Below are 18,824 nucleotides of genomic sequence, written 5' to 3'. Positions count from 1 at the left end.
GCAAAGAGCATATAATCACTACGTGTTCATAGGCTGATTCTGGCAGGACTTTGGTCACCCTAATTAGAACGAGATGCAAGGCCCCACCACCCCACATCAACTTCTCATGCGGACAGACTTTTTGGTCAATGTACAATATTCGGTGCCCGCCCGGTTTATTCTTTAAGTCCGTGAGCAACACCAACATATCGCATCGCATACAATATCTACGGAATCGAAGTGGTGAATAAACGTGACCAAAGAACGTGACCGACCAGGAGGCCTACCGCGAAAACCGAATCTCGCATATTGCGTGGATCTTTCTCTTTTACTCTCACTAAGACGTTATTAGAGTGACAGAGAAAAATGCCCGCAATTGACGAACTTCGATTTTCGCGGTTATAGCCCAGATGTCAACGTTTCGTTTCACGCGATTTTCAACCGATTGCAATATTTGGTACTAATAAAATAAAAGATACTGCTTATACTTTAAAAATGATTTTAATTTTAATTGCAAGTTCTTCTTCTAGAAAATATTTTAGACTGGTAAATTAATACGAAATATCTTTTGATATTTACCAGTCGCTTTTCAGAACTACTTTTAGGGAACCTGTAATGACCCTATTTTTGTAAATATTGATTTTAAAATATCTTTTAGCACACGTCACGTGACCAAACTCGAAACGTCATTGAAGATTCTGATGACGTCACAACTTGCGGATTGACACTGTTGACAGTTACGCGATAAACAACAAATGACAAATGTCAGTTGACAGTTCGTATCTTCTACGTGTGTATGTAGTTATGTGTCAAACCGTAAACTGTGACGTCAGACGTCACACAATTTTCAAAGAGCGTTTTGGGCGCAAAAGCATCTGTCAAAATATATTTTGTTAATTTAACATATTTAAAGCCGTTTTTAGTATAAAAGTTGAATTTTAGGGCAACTTTTAGTTAATATAGAACGTAATACAAGCGTTTCAAAAAATTGGAAACAACCCTATTCTAGGAATTAGTTCCCAAGATCTCATGCCAAATGCCGGGACAACGCGAGGAAGAATGACTGGAAATGGTTAAAAACATATTCCTAAATTACCAACAAAAACAATTTAACCGGTTGAAAAAGTCGTAGAATGAAATCGTCGCCAAGTTTAGGGACAATTAGATCCACACGTTGCATTGCAGCGGGCCTATGCCTATATACATTATATAAATCTGACTGATTGCTATACTTACATAAAATATTTGACGTGCTTTCTTATTCTTACTTGTTTATACAGTTTCTGGTTTGGACCATGTATGTATGTTTGTCTATCAAGTAGTCCTCGACTCTGTAATAAGCCTTCAACATCAATGACTTTTTAAATAATTCTTAAGAGCTGGTAAGGGTAATCTTAAAGCATCGTCAGGTAACTTGTTATAAAAATGAATGCATTCTCCAACGACGAATGACTTTTGTACTTTGCGGACACGAAACTTTCTGATAGAAAACTTATTTTTATTTCTATTGTTATAGTTATGGACATCTGAATTCTTAGTGAAGGAGTCTAGATTCTTAACCATATAAATAATACTATCATGGATGTATTGGGAAGCTACAGTTAATTTTTTTTTTTTTAAGTTATATATAGAACGAATGACTCTCTTTTGTAAGACAAATATAGTCTGTATGTCAGCTGCTTTGCCCCAAACCAGAATACCATATGACTTTTGTCTCTATCACTCTAATTACATCTTAGTGAATAGTGAGAGTAAAAGGGAAATATCCCCGCAATTTGCGTATTTCGGTTTTCGCTGTAGGCCCCCAGCAGCTATACTGGAGCTATACGATGGCTTTACGTTAGGTTAGGGTCTGTGGGGAAAGAGAAGAGTCGTGGAATATATTGGGCCCGATACAGTCCAAGACTGTTCCCTTTCCGCACAGACCCTACCTCATTCTAATTCTAACTTATCACACCATTGCACTTTGTTTGTTGTGCTACTAAACCTTCCCGGTCTGTGGAGCCCTCATCGTAACGACAATCCGACAAATCAAAGCCAAATTGTTACATGTGTAGATCCCTTAAAAGAAAAAGTCAAGTGCCATCTTGGATTTTATAGGAAAACATTTATTTTATTTAAACATTCGCATTGCATTTTTCAGTTCTTCATTTTAGTTTCTTCAATCTTTCAAGAAAGTGGTAAATAATCATACAGTAACGTATGCGAAAATGGGGAAGCCCGAACCTGCGCGCAAATGTGTTAGTTAACGTTTTTCATGGTGAAACATTTCACAACTTTAGTTTTGGTAATGTAGGTAAAATTTACGTTTAAGCATGGTGTGTCGCTTCGGGCAAGGAGCATCTAAACATTCCTATTCGACTAACATTACTTTTAATTTAACATGTATACAGGTTTTATGTTTGCAAACAACGTGTCATCTGTGAGCTTGTCACCTACTTACCTGCGCTTTATAAGAGGGTCTTGTTTTTTGTCGTCCTTTTCACGTTCGTTCTGCTTTTGGGTGCTTAACAATACTTAAATAAATGGTTACATAACATCTGGTGTCAATAAATGTTCTGCAATGTTGTTTCTGCGTTTCCTTTGTTTATTGCACTGCAAGTGTGTTTCACGTTGTAAGTGTAATATCGAAGTTCTGTGTATTAAGTGGGTTCTGTGTATATTAATGTGAAGATATTTGTGCATTGCAGACCTCGACGACGTCGAAACCTTCAAATTTAAGTTTACGCGCACGCGCTTCAACTAGAATGAGTTCTAGCAAACATGCCAATGTGGCCAAAAGAAAATGGTCCAAGAAAAACAAAAAAATAAAACAGCTGTTTGAACAACTTCGTGAGAGCCACTCTGTTATAGATCTAGATGAGACTAATGACACTGGAAATAGGAAGCGGAAATCGTCATCAGTTGACCTGAGTGAAACCATCAAGACGAAGGTCAAAAAAATGGATAACAATTCAAGTGTAATTGTAATACATGACAATGATCATTTGCCTAATAGAACTCCACAGAAAAAGCGAAGTCCTCTGCATTGCTCTACACCTCTTGGCGGGAAACAGAGCACAAATTTTACAGATTTAAATGTATCTGCAATAAAAAATGTGACAAACAACAATGATTTATTAGAAAACTTTAGCCGTGAAGTATCAAATTTAACATCAGATATAAAAAGTGGAATCCCTGTCAAAAAACAATATATAACAGTGGACCTCACAGGAGACGTGCAGGGCACAAGTAAAGGTAAGCAGAAATATATATATGTATATATGCAACTGAAGCTTGCCATTAGGACAAGATTTGTTTGTATCTTTATACAAATAACTTGTCAATGCATTTTTATGGCCAGCAACAAAGTGGGATGTTATGCTGGCCGTGGCACATATTATTTCAAAAGTTTAACCCTTTGACGGATATAAAAGTATCAGAAGTGACAGACTATGTAACCCTGTCACTTTGAAATGAAGTTTTAAATCATTGTTATAGGGTGGTCGTTATTGTGCAATTTTAATACTGTATGTTAATTTCACTACACATTATGTGATTTAGGTTGATGATATATGAAATATAGAGTTTACTAAATCTAAAGAACGTAAACAAAATTCCATGAGCTACTATGCTTCATCAGATCTATAGGATTAATGTTGTAACGCTGGATAAGTTACTAATTTGCAAAGACCGGAATGATTGTAGTATTTTGAGATTGTCATGTGTTCTCATTTATCGACTTCCGATACACATATCAATGCAATGTAGAACACAAAATATTGAAAAACAGTTAATGTATATTTGACTAGAAAAGATGACTATGGAAAACACAGAACTAAAATAATTAAATGTGAAAGTATCTTTTGATTATTAAGTTTTCATTGTTTTTATTGCACATCTCTATTTCGCTTTATTAACTACTTGAAAGTTATCTGTGACATTTTCATTCAAAAGATACCACTTTGTCGCTTACCATAAGGACGAAATTTGCTTGGATCCTTACATGAATAATCTGTCAGAGCATCCTTATGGCAAGCAACAATGTGCTATTGCTTGAAAACAATACATCTGGAAGGGATTGCTCTTTAGCGATAACAAGCAGTTATTTACCTCTACTTTTAATCTTTTTTAATTTGTTGTACATACATTGATTATATCGATATAGGTATATCGAAAGTCGATAAATGAGAAGTAATGACAATTTAAACTGCCATGAGAATTCCAGCCTCTGCTGATTTGACACTAACTAAAACTTCAGTTTCATATTTGTATAATTTTCACCATTTGTAATTTAAACCTGCATTGTTTTTGGTCAACATAATTAAATGGGATATTCTTCCCAAATTTCAAGTATGTCTGACTGCTGTCTTACCAAGTCTTGTAGAAGATTATTGTGTATGTCATTTTATTAGTTAAAAATCTTAATTGGAAATATGCCTTTTTTCTCCTTTTATAGATATAATCAATGTCACTGATAGTGACTGCGTATTACTATCGTCAAATACATCCGTGAGCTCGAGTAGGGACTCACAAATAACCATAAAAGAGAGGCCCAAAAGCACAATTTCTGAGGAGAGACAGATTCATAGGGTCGCGAAAGGTTTGAACGGCTTGATAGCCAACCTGGACACTTCGTCCCAGGGCAAACTGCTAAAGATCATTACAGAGAACATTTTCAGCGGCTGTAATGTAGCTATGGGTTTGAAAAATAACCTTGATAATGATAGGGTAAGTGAAAAAAATGTAAGTTCTCAATGGAAATATATTTTTCAATGTATGTTCTTAGAATTATTTATTAAATTTGTGTATTTTATGTATATATTCTATCTGAGTATCTATTATATATTACTTATATATTATTATGTGTATGTATAATATATATATCAAAGTAAACCACAAAATAATCACATATTTTTTTAAATTACTAGCTTTTGTAATCTATAACAGAAGCTATCAATATGAGTATACCGTTTGTTTCCTGTAACACAAGCAAATAATTAAAACATATACATATTGTACTCCTCAAACAATGTCACTTGTATTCAATAACTTTAAAACTTATGAAGTATTTAGTTTTCTTATTTTTCATACAAATAAATGTGTACACCATCATCGTTGTAATTGACATCGCTTGTCACGCTTTAAACATGAAAATATTCGCATTACATTGTGTCTTAGAATAAACTTGAAAGTGTTATAAAAATTAAACAAAAGTTATTTTTAGAAGTCGCTGAACAAATGTTGGCCGGTTTGATGAGTACAGCCTACATAAACCGCGGGCCAGGAGCATATATCCTCAGTCACCGCCTCCCAGCTGATACTTTGTCAGATAGTAGTTAAGACGCTGTTTTAAATTTAAAAAGCCGTCAGCCGGTTGTATTGGGGTGGAAAGACCGTCAGCTGTAAAATGAACATGTAAAAAAGTTTTATGATTTCGTTATACTATCATAAAAAGGTAAAGCTCTTATTTTTACATATTCATGCTACCAGCTGACGTTCTTACCACTATGATACAACCGGTTGACGATTTTTTTAACTAACAATAGGATCTGAACTGTCATCTTACAAAGTATCACACGGGAGGCGATGACTAATTTTTCTTTCACGTGTTTCGGTGGCTGCCATTTCTCAACCCACCAACGGAGCGGCAGCTGACGTCCACGAGGGTTCATCATACATAGCTGTTAACCACTATACGAGTTTTCGCCCGGGAGGCAATAGGTGATAGAAATCTCTTCCTGGCTCGCGATCTAATAGTTTAATTTATTGCTCCTGTTATGGTCAACACCCGGTATATTATATTATTTTTGCATGTTATCAACTCGTCTTTTATATATGTATTTATTTGTATATCAGTAGTAGATTTGGCAGATAAAATACTACTAGTCTATGTTTTTGCAATTTGATGTATACCTGCTGATGTTCTTTACCTTGTACGGTCACGTCTGAAAATATAGGTATGGACGATGAAGTGCCTAAATTATGTATACACCTTTATATATGCGCAATAAAGTCGTGTATACATATTTTTGAGACTTTGTTTGATTCGATATTTTCAGACGTGACTATAATACTATTCTGTTGTTATTTACAAATGACTAAGCAAATCTAATTAATGATAATAAATGAAGCAAAAAACAATTAAGCAAAATCGTTAAACGAAAGAGGATGAGTTTTTGATAATAACACAGCCCAAAAGTACATAAAATATTTATTTCCTCTCATGTTGCTGGTTCCAATTTTCCAAAGGATGTGTTACCACTAAGTCAAAAATGACAAGAAACGTCTGGCCTGCATTTTTGTTATAAATATATAGGATAATAACAAATATATATATACCGGATGGGCAAATAAGAAGTATACATCTTGTTTTTAAATTTTAACTACATTAAGTTCAAAGATATTTAAGTATTGTGTTTGTGTTTCCACGTACATTATTTTCAGAGGTTGTGCAATAAAGAGGATTTGTATTGTATTGTATTGTTTTAAAAATATATTATTCAGGGTTGGCAAATATATGCGGAACATAATATGTGACATATGTCCACCACTAACAGCAGGCAAAAGTGAGCCTTAATCATCACAATTTTCAGCATATTTTCGCACATTTTCGTCGTTATTTATTATTATTATTATTTATGAATGCACAGGCAGCTTATAGCTGATATGTGCACATCAATGTCCTGCACTTGTATTTTGTCCATTTATAAAATGTTTGTCGAGTCTGTTTTTAAAAGGATTCACTGAGGGTGCACTGATTACGGATTCGGGCAAACTGTTCCACACTTTCACTACGCGGTTAGATAGGAAGTGTCGTCTTGGTTTAAATTTTATCAGATTGTTAGCATAGCCACGTAATTTGGGTGCCAATCACTGTCACTGTTTCTCGAAATTAATCGAGCAAACAACGTGCCTTAAACAACATAAAAATTTCAGAAAAAATAGCTTGCTGCTAGAGGTAGACATTTGGCAGAAATTATCTTACGTATATAATTGCCAACCCTAAATAATATATTTATGAAAAAATATTTTATAATTTTTGCACTTAATACCATCAAATGTTTAAAAACAAAGTGTATTATTTGCCCATACACATGAAAAGAGCTCAAATCATTTAGCTAGTTGAAAATAAAATTAAAGGACTAATAAATATCTTGATATTATTTATTGTAAAGTTGATTCATCAGAGCAGAGCTGGCGCCACTTTTTGTATTTAAAGATTTAACACATATCAGTGAAAGAATAAGGATCAAAGTCAAATGGCAAAAGATTAAATCATGTGTCGAAAGAGTAAATTTACTGTGGCTACAAAATTTTCTTTGACAATCCACCTCTATTTCAAATTCTCTTTCGTAAGACCAAGATAGGTCGCCATCTTAGCTTGATCTGACTCTAGAAGTTTGACGTTTAAAATAACACTTGCACAGTCTGGGCTATCAAAATCGCTGCTAACTTAGCTTGGTCTAACTAGGACTTTCCTAGAATAAATACAAAAATATAAGAACAGGATTGATGCTATTAGTCTTGAGTGTATTAAGTATAAAATAATAATATGATAAAATAAAAAGTACTGTTAATTTTGTATTTTTGTGATAATTCCTTACTTAAATCCTGCATTGAAAAAATAATTAAAGGCTTAGGTATATTTGACACGAAATGTTCCAGGTACCCCGCATTGCAGAGACGCCCGAAGATGTCTACATCAAAGAGATGTTCAAGGGTGGCCGGCCCTCCAACAGCAGTGTTGGTAGTAACATATATAACCCAGAAAAACATGTAAAGAGGACCGGGCCTAGGACCATAGTCATAGATGGCAGTAATGTTGCAATGGAGTAAGTGTTGATGGAAATGGTTGTTGTTAACCCTTTGAACGTCGAAAATATTATATACAACGCGACATCGTAAACCTTATCGGAATAACCCTGTCACTGTGCACGTCTGTCGCCAACTTTGGCACTCCTCGCGCGATCCAACTCCCTTGACCCCCCTCCCTCGTTCTTCATCTTGATAACTTGAATCTGTACTTATTGCGTGCGGTCCACTCACTTTAAACTTAAATAAACAGTATCCTATCACTCAAAATTCAAAATGATAAATTACCAGAGAATAATTGCGCGCGCACAGGTTACTCGTCCGACGGCCAAGAGGCGACTTCGTCGCCCGCGCAGATACCGGCGTGCCGGGGCAGACACGAAGTTGAATAGTATCGATTTTTCAAAAACTATTTACACAATTGAAAAATCAGTAGACGTAATTGAAGTGTACATCATTATTCACTATTGTTTAAAGTTTCATGTCTGAGCGTTGCATAATAAGGGAGTTTATACGGTTTATAAATAAATAAATATTATAGGACATTATTACACAATTTGACTAAGTCCCACAGTAAGCTCAATAAGGCTTGTGTTGAGGGTACTTAGACAACGATATATATAATATATAAATATTTATAAATACTTAAATACATAGAAAACACCCATGACTCAGGAACAAATATCCATGCTCATCACACGAATAAATGCCCTTACCAGGATTTGAACCCGGGACCATCAGCTTTGTAGGCAGGGTCACTACCCACTAGGCCAAACTGGTCGTCGGTCGGTTTATGTTTTTTGAAATATCAGTGGACATAATTAAAGAACAATTGTCAAGCTAAAATATAGTCTACAGAACTTTATTGTTTATGCAACGTTTAAGCATGCTATAGCGACGTAAAACAGCGAATTTGGCAGGTTAGCCCCTTAATTAGACGTAATTACAGACATTTTCATGCTAAACAAGTAGGAAAAAAAAATTACAACATATCCTACGACCATTGTCATCAAATAAATTTTATCATTAGTAGTAGTAGCATTGCGTTGCTTTCGATGGCTTTTTTTTTAATGGTCAATAGCCGAGTTTGCCATCAGGATGTTTCATGACAATATTTAATAGTGTCAGACTACAATTCAGTGGTTGAATATTTTTATGAAAATGTAGTCTAATATTAGGCGCATATTTTACAGGCACGGCAGAGGCAGAGAATTTTCAGTGAAGGGCTTGAAGATCTGCATAGACTACTTTGTGAACCGCGGCCACGAGGTCAGGGCGTTCGTGCCAAGGTTTAGGTAAGCACATCTTTATATTATACTTAGTCAGGTCATAAGTTCTGTCACATAGGTTTTGACTGATTAAATGTAATACAAAGCGTTTAATAATAAAAGTTAGCCATGATTTGAAATCTTGTTTTATACAGATTAAAACGTAATTTAATTAATATAATAATTTTAAAATTGAGATCGCCACTTGATTTACTACTTGTTTACTTTGGGATTGTCCTTCGACGCGAATACGCGGCTGGATTGTTTTATACTACGTCGGTGGCAAACAAGCATACGGCCCGCCTAATGGTAAGCAGTATCCGTAGCCTATGTACGCCTGCAACTCCAGAGGAGTTACATGCGCGTTGCCGACCCTAACCCCCTCCCGCCTCTCGTTGAACTCTGGCAACCTTACTCACCGGCAGGAACACAACACTGAGTGAAAAATTATCCTTCTAAAAAGGGAGTAAAAATCAGTTTCATGAAAACAGAATAGGTACAATTGCTTATTTCTATGAATCTCCTTTTAATAGAACGTTATTTTGTCACCAGCATTTAGTTCTCCGACAAGTCTGTACTTCAGCTAATATCCTTCAAACTTAGGGTACTTCTCAGTAACACGCTTATTTTTAGGTTTGTTAAAACATGTACAGTTGCAGTCCAATAAACATGAATTGTATACCTGATCAAAGATAAAAGATCCGGCTTTTGTTTTATGTAAGATTCAACCATTTAAAAAAGTAGAATAAATAGGGATCAAAATTACCTTAACAGGTCGCGTATTCTATGCATGTTTTTTTTTATAACTTGTTTCCGAATATTACATGGAAGTATGCAAAACTGAGACCGGAAATATTGTAAGTAATTCAGCTTTGAATAAGCTTTTAATCCATAGGTGTATATGAATAATATGGAATACGTACCTATTACTTTTTTATGAATAAAAATCATGACAGAACTTATGACCTGACTGAGTATTGTATAGTCTGAGAGTCTAACTAGGCAAAAAAGTATAATACTATCGTTTGGTATGACTATCGTCTGCACGTGATGGGTGGATTCATTATGGTTCATTCATAGTATTGTATAATGAATTCATTATAGTTGACTCGGGAGCTTCATAAAGAAACGGTGCCATTATAGTTTGGTCTATGAAGTCTTAATTAAACAAATAGGATAAATTATTAGACGTGACGATTACTTAAAATATAATATATTATTATATGGATTTACAGGTGTAAGTTTGGCAAGAGTACCGACCCTCGGCTGTTGGACGCGATGGAGCGCAGCGGGCTGGTCGTGTACACGCCGTCGCGGGAGGTGCAGGGCAAGATGATCGCGTCCTACGACGATAGGTATGTTGGGCACGGTTGGAGCTGTTATAACAACTTTATGCTTGATGGGTGACACTCACGGAGTAAAATTTGGTAAGAGTACCGATCCTCGGCTATTAGATGCGATGTACATTAGTTGCGGGAGGTGCGAGGCAAGTTGATAGCATCACGTACGATGATAGGTGTGTGGCCAAACACATATTGGATTCGAGTTGTTACAAATTCAATATTATTTTTCTCAAAAATGAACGGCAAAGTCGACTTTGCCGAAAAAATAGGTTGCGAAGTGTGTAGTTTGTGGTCAATCAAAAATTAAAAAGTTGAAAACATTGCAGTCTCGATTTCAGAACTGCAATATTGTATACAAATTCCATTATTTCTTGAGTACCAAACTAATTAAAAAGTTGAAATGGCCATATTTAATTAAGGTATAGGTCCACTGAATAACCAAACAGATGATCAGTACTTGTTATTATAATGTTGTTACCGCGAATATTTAGTTGTCTCAAATAGCTTGGCGTGTTCTCGGTGGAAAAATACACTTCTATTTTTAATAAAAACATAAAAAGACGGCAAAGCAAATCTTTTCAATTGTTTTTAATTTTTTTCTGTTAAAATATATACGTAAGAATGTAGCTTTTGTAAAATATTTATTTCTATCATATTTGTTTCTTGCATCATTTTCGAGAAAAGCACTATATATGACTCGATTCGAAGGCTACTTGCTGGCTTCGGATTAAATTGAACGGACTCCCAAGGTCGTCAGTTTAAAACGAATCCTCGGCCAGCAAGAAGCTACTTCCGAGCCTCGACAATAATGTACTATTGTAACATTGTTGTTTTAAAATTCGCAGTTTTTTCTTGTTATAAAGGCGTCTAGATCTAGAGGTTAGGTATGAGAGCATCTACGCCAGCTAATTTGCCAGCACTTAGCGGCGTAATCAGTGGGGCGTGCAGCGGAGCGTCGAGCTCTCAATCGCTTTGAGTATCGGGCTGTTTATATGTATAGACATCTGCATCCGTTTAATATGGACGCCGGGCCTCAGCCGGCGCACGTCCCGCAGCAAGTCCCGCAGGGTCCATTCAGTTAGTATATTTTCTCAAAAATGGACGGCAACGTCGACTTTCTCGTTTAGAAAATAGGTCGCGAAGTGCGAAGTTTATGGTCAATCAAAAATTAAAAAGTTAAAAACGAAACGTTAATGGTAACGCGACTATTTAGGTATCTCAAATAAGTTGGTGTATTTTCGCCAGAAAAATACACTTCTATTTTTGAATTAAAAAAAAATAAAAAGGCAGCAAAGCAAATCTTTTCAATTGTTTTTACCTACTGTTTTCTGTGAAAATATATAAAAACGTTGAATCTCTGAAGATATCTTATTTTGAAGTCATAATTTCTAGAAAATGAGTGCTAGTTCGAGTGACGAAGACATGGAATGTTCGACACCTCCAGAATTAAAATATGAGGCGAATTCTGTAACAAATAATTAAATTTCTAAGTGTTTATTTTTAATAAAATTAATTATTCGACTACTAATTGTTTTCTTGCACCATTTTTGAGAAAAGCACTATATATGACTCGGAGGGAAGGCTACATGCTAGCTTCGGATTCAATTAAACGGACTCCCAAGGTCGTCCGTTTAAAACGAATCCTCAGCCTGCAAGTGGCTACTTCCCGTCCTCGACAATAATCTTCGCCTTGTAGCATTTAGTTGGCATTATTACGCGGTCGCAGGTACATAGTGCAATACGCGGCGGCGGTGGACGGCGTGATCGTGTCGGGCGACAACTTCCGCGACGTGGCGCCGGAGCACCCGCGCTGGCGCGCCGCCGTCGAGCGCCGCGTGCTGCCCTTCACGTGGGTGCGGGACATCATCATGTTCCCGCGCGACCCGCTCGGCCGGAACGGGCCTACCCTAGAGCAGTTCCTCCACCACGACAGCTAGCTGGCTAATACTCGCCAGCTGCTCCGTTTTGATGTCACATCTTCGCGTTGGATGCGGACCCGTGGACGCCGCTAATACATACGGATAGTCAGCATCGATTGTCAAATATATCGTAACGCACCTTTGTTATCATAGAAATAAGAGATTCCGATATATTTGCCCCCTTTGACCCTCACTTGTCTCTGACTGTACACCGAGCTGCGAAATTGCGTGGAAAATTAATATAAAAACTCGTTGACAATATGTCCATGAGATTTTGCAGCTCGCTGTACAGCTCATCACCCGGAGCGGCGTCCAGGTTGTCATCAGTGATCAGTGCGATACCCGCCTTGTGTCGACGACGCGGGGCAAATCAAAACGTAGCTACGTACGTAACCAAAAACCTCGTAAACTGTAAGTCATATAAACTTCGTTTTCATATGTTCATATACAGGTGTATCAACAATAGTGGGGATTCCTTTAAGGACATATTCAGTATCGTGTTTTGATTAGGAAAGAGTAGAAAAAAAAAATATTGTCACGATAAAATATTTCTTTGTATGTGGCAAATCGTCCAAGTCATCTCTAATTAATTGCGTCAAAAAAAAACTACTTTTTCCTAAGAATCAGAACACGATGCCACGATTTCTGTTACACATTGTATTATCCTAAATATTAAAATGAGAGTTCGATGGTCCCAATCTATCTAATCTGTCATTTTAGTATCAATGATAAAAATCAGACAATACATCAAAAGATCTAGTGAAGAAATTATCGTGTCTTGCTCAATATTAAGAATAGCTGATTTCATTTGTATTTGACTCTAATATAATGTTGAGGAGTCCCGAATCTTAAAACTATATATTTTTATAATTGAACCCTGGGATAAAAAGGTGTTATTTTAGTCGTATCGTATAGATCTATGGATTCATGTTTTTTTAAATAAGTTCTTAATTATGCAATGTTGAATGATTCTTTATATCCATTTTAAATTTCAGAGTTTCTTTCACTCCTCGAGGCCCAAAAGGTCTTAGTCCCACGAACAAAATATTATCACACGCGATTTCATACAAATACAGATGTATGAAAAGTCAAAAGGCCCTGGGACTCGAAGGTTTTTTACTGTTTTAGCACTGATCAATGTTGAAATATTGTAAACCTTATGGTATTGTCATAAGGTTTAGAATTCACTGCCACTAGCCAGTGCTAAGAGAAAAAAAAGGCAAGTAGTGTTTCTTGTCTATCAAATATCAGGCAAAAGATTGATTCTTCTTAAACCGAACATTATTATTAAATGTAGCCTATACTAAAATTGTGTAAGGTTATCGTATGATTTTATATTCGTATCCAATAATGTAACAAATGATGTGTGGAGATATAAACGAGTTTCTTTTATGTACAGATAAATTATTCCCGTGTATATCTCCAGTCATCTAAAATCTTAGATATATAGATCATCTTTTATACTGATAGTAGTAGGTCGATGGCAAAGCTGAGTGTACTTGTCGCCCGGAATATTCTCAGGAGGCTGCCGATAAGGAAACAACCATAGACCTATAAAAAGTACAAGTAAGTATTTTTGTATGAGAAAACTCTTGTAATATTAGCAGATTTTCGCAACAACGTGATAAAACTCGTAAATTGCAGCTATATGGTGTAAAATTAGCATGTAATTTATCAAATCCGCCTAACTGCCGCTGCTGTATAGATAACTATAAAAATTAAAAAAATAAGCATACTGCCGCGCTTATCTAAAACTCATCAATTGTATACTTTATCTTATAAGGTATCCACTTGATCTAACATTCAAATGAAGGTTTTGTCAAGCCCAGCAGTTTACTTATAGATATATGTAACGTTTTAGGCCATAAGGAAGGTAAACAATAGTCAGTAGGCGTTGTTTTCTAATGTGGTTTATTTTATCGGCAGCTTTCGAGATTTCCGGGCCCTATCTGATAATATTGTGTAACTGAAATAATTATCTATTTGTGATTAAGTATATTATTTTTCGTTTTTTTTCTTCAGTTTATAAAATTAAAAATATTTATTACTACAGGAAAATAAATTTGCGTGTTTGCAAATTTGAGACAACTATTGAGTTGCAGATTATTTTCTTAAGACAGGGATTCACTAGGGTATCTACACATGTCTCAGATATTTAACCCCTAGTTATTCCCTAACTTACAACCAAATTGTTCATTGAGTTGTCAAAGTTGTCGTCAAAGCCAATTTCGTTTATTAAACATTTTAAAAACTAAAAATTTGAGCTTATTTCAAACCTTGAATAGTATTTTATACAATCCTGATATTATGTGCAGCTGTTATTTTTCATTATAAAGAAGCTCGTTGACGTCTTGTTCTTTGATGTTGTCCTCTTGACCGGGACGAGACGTGATTGGTCAAATTCATTATAGTTTGACTAAAGTGTTTCGTAATGAAGTAATTTATAGTCTCGTCGAGAGCCCATAGTGAAAAGTATGCGATTATGCGTTAGTGTAGGGACCGTGCGCGTTGGAGGGTCTGCCATCTTGTGGCCTGAATCGTAACCATAAACATGTACATTTACACGTCACGTGTTTTCTTGTGCATAGTAAGTGCTGCCATCTTGTGGGCTACATCGGAACAATAAACATCACATTTACGCCTCGCGCCAAAAATCTGACGGCTCCTGTGCTGCCTCCTACAGTTCATGCACGCTCCCTATCCTCCTAAGGCCCAGCCATAGAAATGAAAAATCCTAAATTTGCCACTAGAATTTGAACCTATAGTGCAGGGAATACAGTTGATTTTATTTTGTTTGAAATTTGAATGAAACAAAGCCAATGCAACTCTGTTCCAATTGAATATGATTTAAATTTCATCGAACTGAATAAGTCCTATAGATAGGACCTTGGGCCTTACGAGGTTAAAGGGAGCCTTAATTCAAATTAAGACGACGAGTAGAAAAAAATGTTTAGTTAACTTTGCACCAAGTTGAATAGAACAAAGCGAGGAATGTAAATATAACAGTCATATTTTCATAGAAATTTGACAATTGTCACATTAGTCAAGATTTATGCTTGGCATGCAGGATTATCTTAGTCCTTTGAATGCTTTATGTCATAAACGCAAACATCACTCAAACTCCAAGGTATAGTCACGTCTGAAAATATTGATACGGATAAAGTGCCAAAAATTGTATACACTACCCTGATATATGGGCCATAAAGTCGTGTATACATATTTTTGGCACTTCGATCGTGTCGATGTTTTCAGACTTGACTGTACAAAGAGTGGGGAAGTAGGTTATCTTCATACAAACGCACCGCGCGCGGCTTGTATGTGTGCGCCATAGTATCTATATCTATGTGTCGCCGCACGCACACTCAAACAAAATCTCGACCCGTTTCTCAGTGCGCCAGTTGGGGCTTTTGTATGAGGTGTGCGTGCGGCGACGTCAGCATCAAAAGTAGCGGATCAAACAACGCTTCATAAGTATCTACCATTCTGTAACGGTTTAACAAAAAGTGATGTCTTTAATATAGAACAACTAAGACTGAAAAAGATATACTTTTTAACGCGAATTTTAGAAATTTATCTATATTTGGAAAAGTTATACGGAATATCAGATACTTTTAGCGCGTTGTTTCATCCGGTACTTTTGATGCTGACTGTAGGTACTATGCCAAGGTCCCCGGCGCAAGGGAGCTAATGTAAACCTTACTTGAAAGCGTGAAATTTACTTTAATAGCGTCTGCCATAACACCTGTAGTTGTCCTTGGCGCTGTGGGCACGATTAGTAATGACGACTTAGGTGTTCTTGGCGTTCCATGGGTTAGTCAGACTCCTATACCTGTCCATATTTTTGCATAGCAAATGAATTTCAAGAAAACTCCAGATGTTTTTAACATATTTATTTGAATAAAATTATTATAATTTTCTACACAACTATTGCACTAACATTGCAATGGATATGTTTGAGTGAATAAAACAAATTCTGCAAAGTCGAAATCAGACATATCGGAGCGACCAAGGTGATCAAAAGTATCTGATGATCTCTAACACATTGGTAACAGAGGCGTGTTCAGGTATTTGTGAGCATTGTGGCCGCTCCGATATATCTGATCGCGTCTGTAGGTACATTATAAGCTGTTACAAGTGCAATATTTAATGTGAACAGAGTAATACATTGGATAACAGAGTAAATCGCCTATTACTGGCCACCTTATACTAAAAAGATTCACACAATCAAAGTAAATTTTCAGAATTAATGCTATTTGGTTAATATATTAATGAGAATTGGTGAATAAATAGATAGAATTCTTATTTTAGCCATTTCAGTATTGTGTCCAGTTATTGGAAGCTGGCCATTAATAGGCAATTTATCTTGTAATTAATAATTAATATTTAGGACTTGTATTATTTACATCCACATAAATTGACTTCCTACTTGTAGCAAAATACAAAAATAATGATTTTACGTAGCTCTTACCTTCTATCTATCATACAAGCTCTTTCTTTACAAAACGATAGTTCGAGCGAGTTAGTCTAAACGAACAGAGGGCCTACCGCGAACCACTTTCGACGTGTTGCCTCTGTGTCACACTTGTAAATTCTTACGCAAGTGTGACACGAAGGCATCACGTCAAACGTGGTTCGCGGTAAGCCCTCAGATTAGGTTGAAGTGCCCAATCGCCCAACGGCAATGAATTTAAAGTAAATCTATAGGTACAGTCGCCATCAGATATATCTGTACGGCCAAGGTGTTCACAAATATCTGATTACTAACGCCTTGACAATAAGAGGCGTGTTCAGATATTTGTGAGCGATGATCGGAGCTGATGGCGACTGTACAACTTTGACATTTAGAGAGCACGTGGCGATGCTGGCGATAGTTTCCAAATAGGATCTTTTCACATCGAATTATCGGGCTTTTAGCAGTATTTTTTTAAATATATTATAGGCAGTTTCACAGCCTACTTTCAGTGTAACCCTATATACATACCTACATATATTATATGCCTACCATAAAAATGTTCAGTTTCCATAGGAATATAGTACTAAAATCACCAAATATGTATTGTGCCTAACCAGTTACATACAATTGTTTAGGTATAAATACATATCATTCAGTTTAATGTTCACTATCCGCTTGATAATTTAAAGGTAAATGAAAATGTATCTATTTGTATAAATTAAGGACAGTACATGTGAAATGTTGCACCAAGAACTGTTGTTTCAACGTTAGATGATAGCATCTTAGGACCTATAATTACCACATTGCTGCCAACGACCCGCTAGGCGGGTTCTCAGTTCGTAGATGATTTTCGGTACATACGTTTTTATCTACGCTCGCTAGGGCGTAGCTCGCGCTGGAAGTGCATGTGTTAATTATCGGTCAATAATATAGAGCCAGGTCAAGTTAAGTTGGTAGCGATTTTGACAATCTAGAACTAGATCGTGCAAGTGTTATTTTAAACGTCAAACTTCTATGAGATTATAACGTTTACTTAACACTTGCACAGGCTGGGCTATCAAAATCGCTGCCAACTTATCTTGGTCTGACTCTAAAGACTAACAATGACTCTGAACTTAATTTTTGGTTTTGTTTAAATATAAGATAAGAAGAAACTTGGTGCGTTGTTTTAATAAATAGTACAGTCAGCATCAAAAGTAGCGGATGAAACAACGCGCCAAAAGTATCTGATATTCCGTATAACTTTTCCAAATGTAGTTAATTTTCTAAAATTCGCATTCAAAAATATATCTTTTACAGTCTTATAGTGAGATTTTTCTAACATCACATATTTGACACATGACAGCACCCATATAATGTAAATGTGTATGATCCATTCACATAATTAAAAACAAAACCACGCAATTATAATATGTCTTTCGTTACCACTTAAACTACACTCACTTTTTTGAATGTAATTATGCTTATAGTTATTTTTTTCGCATCGTATATCTGAAGTATTTAACAATAATAAATCACTGCACAAACGTTTACGTCCTAAGGGTCTTTTTTTTTAAAACCAGCGTTGTGGTCAAATCATTTTTTTCGATTCGGGTAATATATTCGTAAGTTAAAGATAATCGATAAAATCGATATATTTATAACCTACAGAAAATACAAACATAAGGTTATTATAACTAAGAAATCATTAACTTAAACAAATACTTTTAAAAATCCATTATAATAATAGATCTTTACCGTACGATTTGCAAAAAATATGTCGATTTCTGAGCGGATCAAATTTGACGTCAAAATCATTCGTTTGTCAAATGCGCAGTCTGTCGAAGTTTCTCCGCCTTACTGTGCGCATATTCCGTTTCTTTTCGTATTTTTCGATTCTTCTCTTTCACATCTGGTTACCTTGGCTCGTATTTTTGGACTTTGACTTTGCTTGTATTTGAATTTAGATGACTTTGGATCTAAAAATGCCTGATTTTGCTAATACTAAGTAGTCACTAGCAGTATAATTTGCATGTATGACTGCTGTGCAGGTTCCTAATATTGATTTTTTATATAGGTAATCGATTCG

General features: G+C 35.8%; 1 protein-coding gene across 3 annotated transcripts; it reads left to right on the top strand.

The window, feature by feature from the left end:
• Nucleotides 1–1,830: 1,830 nt before the first annotated feature.
• LOC133516457 (uncharacterized) lies at nucleotides 1,831–14,561 on the top strand. 3 transcript variants are annotated; one of them, XM_061849415.1, is made up of 7 exons: nucleotides 1,831–2,219; nucleotides 2,670–3,216; nucleotides 4,418–4,704; nucleotides 7,627–7,793; nucleotides 8,967–9,068; nucleotides 10,277–10,396; nucleotides 12,111–14,561. In XM_061849415.1, exons 1-7 carry the CDS (start codon nucleotides 2,190–2,192, stop codon nucleotides 12,319–12,321), a joined length of 1,464 nt encoding a protein of 487 aa, XP_061705399.1. In that variant the 5' UTR covers nucleotides 1,831–2,189; the 3' UTR covers nucleotides 12,322–14,561. The 3 variants fall into 3 exon arrangements, with proteins under 3 accessions (XP_061705399.1, XP_061705397.1, XP_061705398.1); XM_061849413.1 differs by having other exon boundaries at nucleotides 1,832–2,271; XM_061849414.1 differs by having other exon boundaries at nucleotides 1,835–2,271; nucleotides 4,418–4,689; nucleotides 12,111–12,817.
• Nucleotides 14,562–18,824: the final 4,263 nt, after the last annotated feature.

Source organism: Cydia pomonella, chromosome 3 (genome assembly GCF_033807575.1).
Source record: "Cydia pomonella isolate Wapato2018A chromosome 3, ilCydPomo1, whole genome shotgun sequence".
Taxonomy (NCBI): Eukaryota; Metazoa; Arthropoda; class Insecta; order Lepidoptera; family Tortricidae; genus Cydia; species Cydia pomonella.
This window is presented reverse-complemented; position numbering and strand designations above follow the sequence as displayed.

Excerpts from the sequence above, each read along its gene's own strand:
- LOC133516457 (XM_061849413.1), top strand. The coding sequence starts at position 2,182 with ATGCGAAAATGGGGAAGCCCGAACCTGCGCGCAAATGTGTTAGTTAAC. Across the intron at positions 2,272-2,669 it reads ACAACTTTAGTTTTGGTAAT|ACCTCGACGACGTCGAAACC; the intron begins GTAGGTAAAATT and ends TGTGCATTGCAG. Across the intron at positions 4,705-7,626 it reads ATAGGGTAAGTGAAAAAAAT|GTACCCCGCATTGCAGAGAC; the intron begins GTAAGTTCTCAA and ends GAAATGTTCCAG.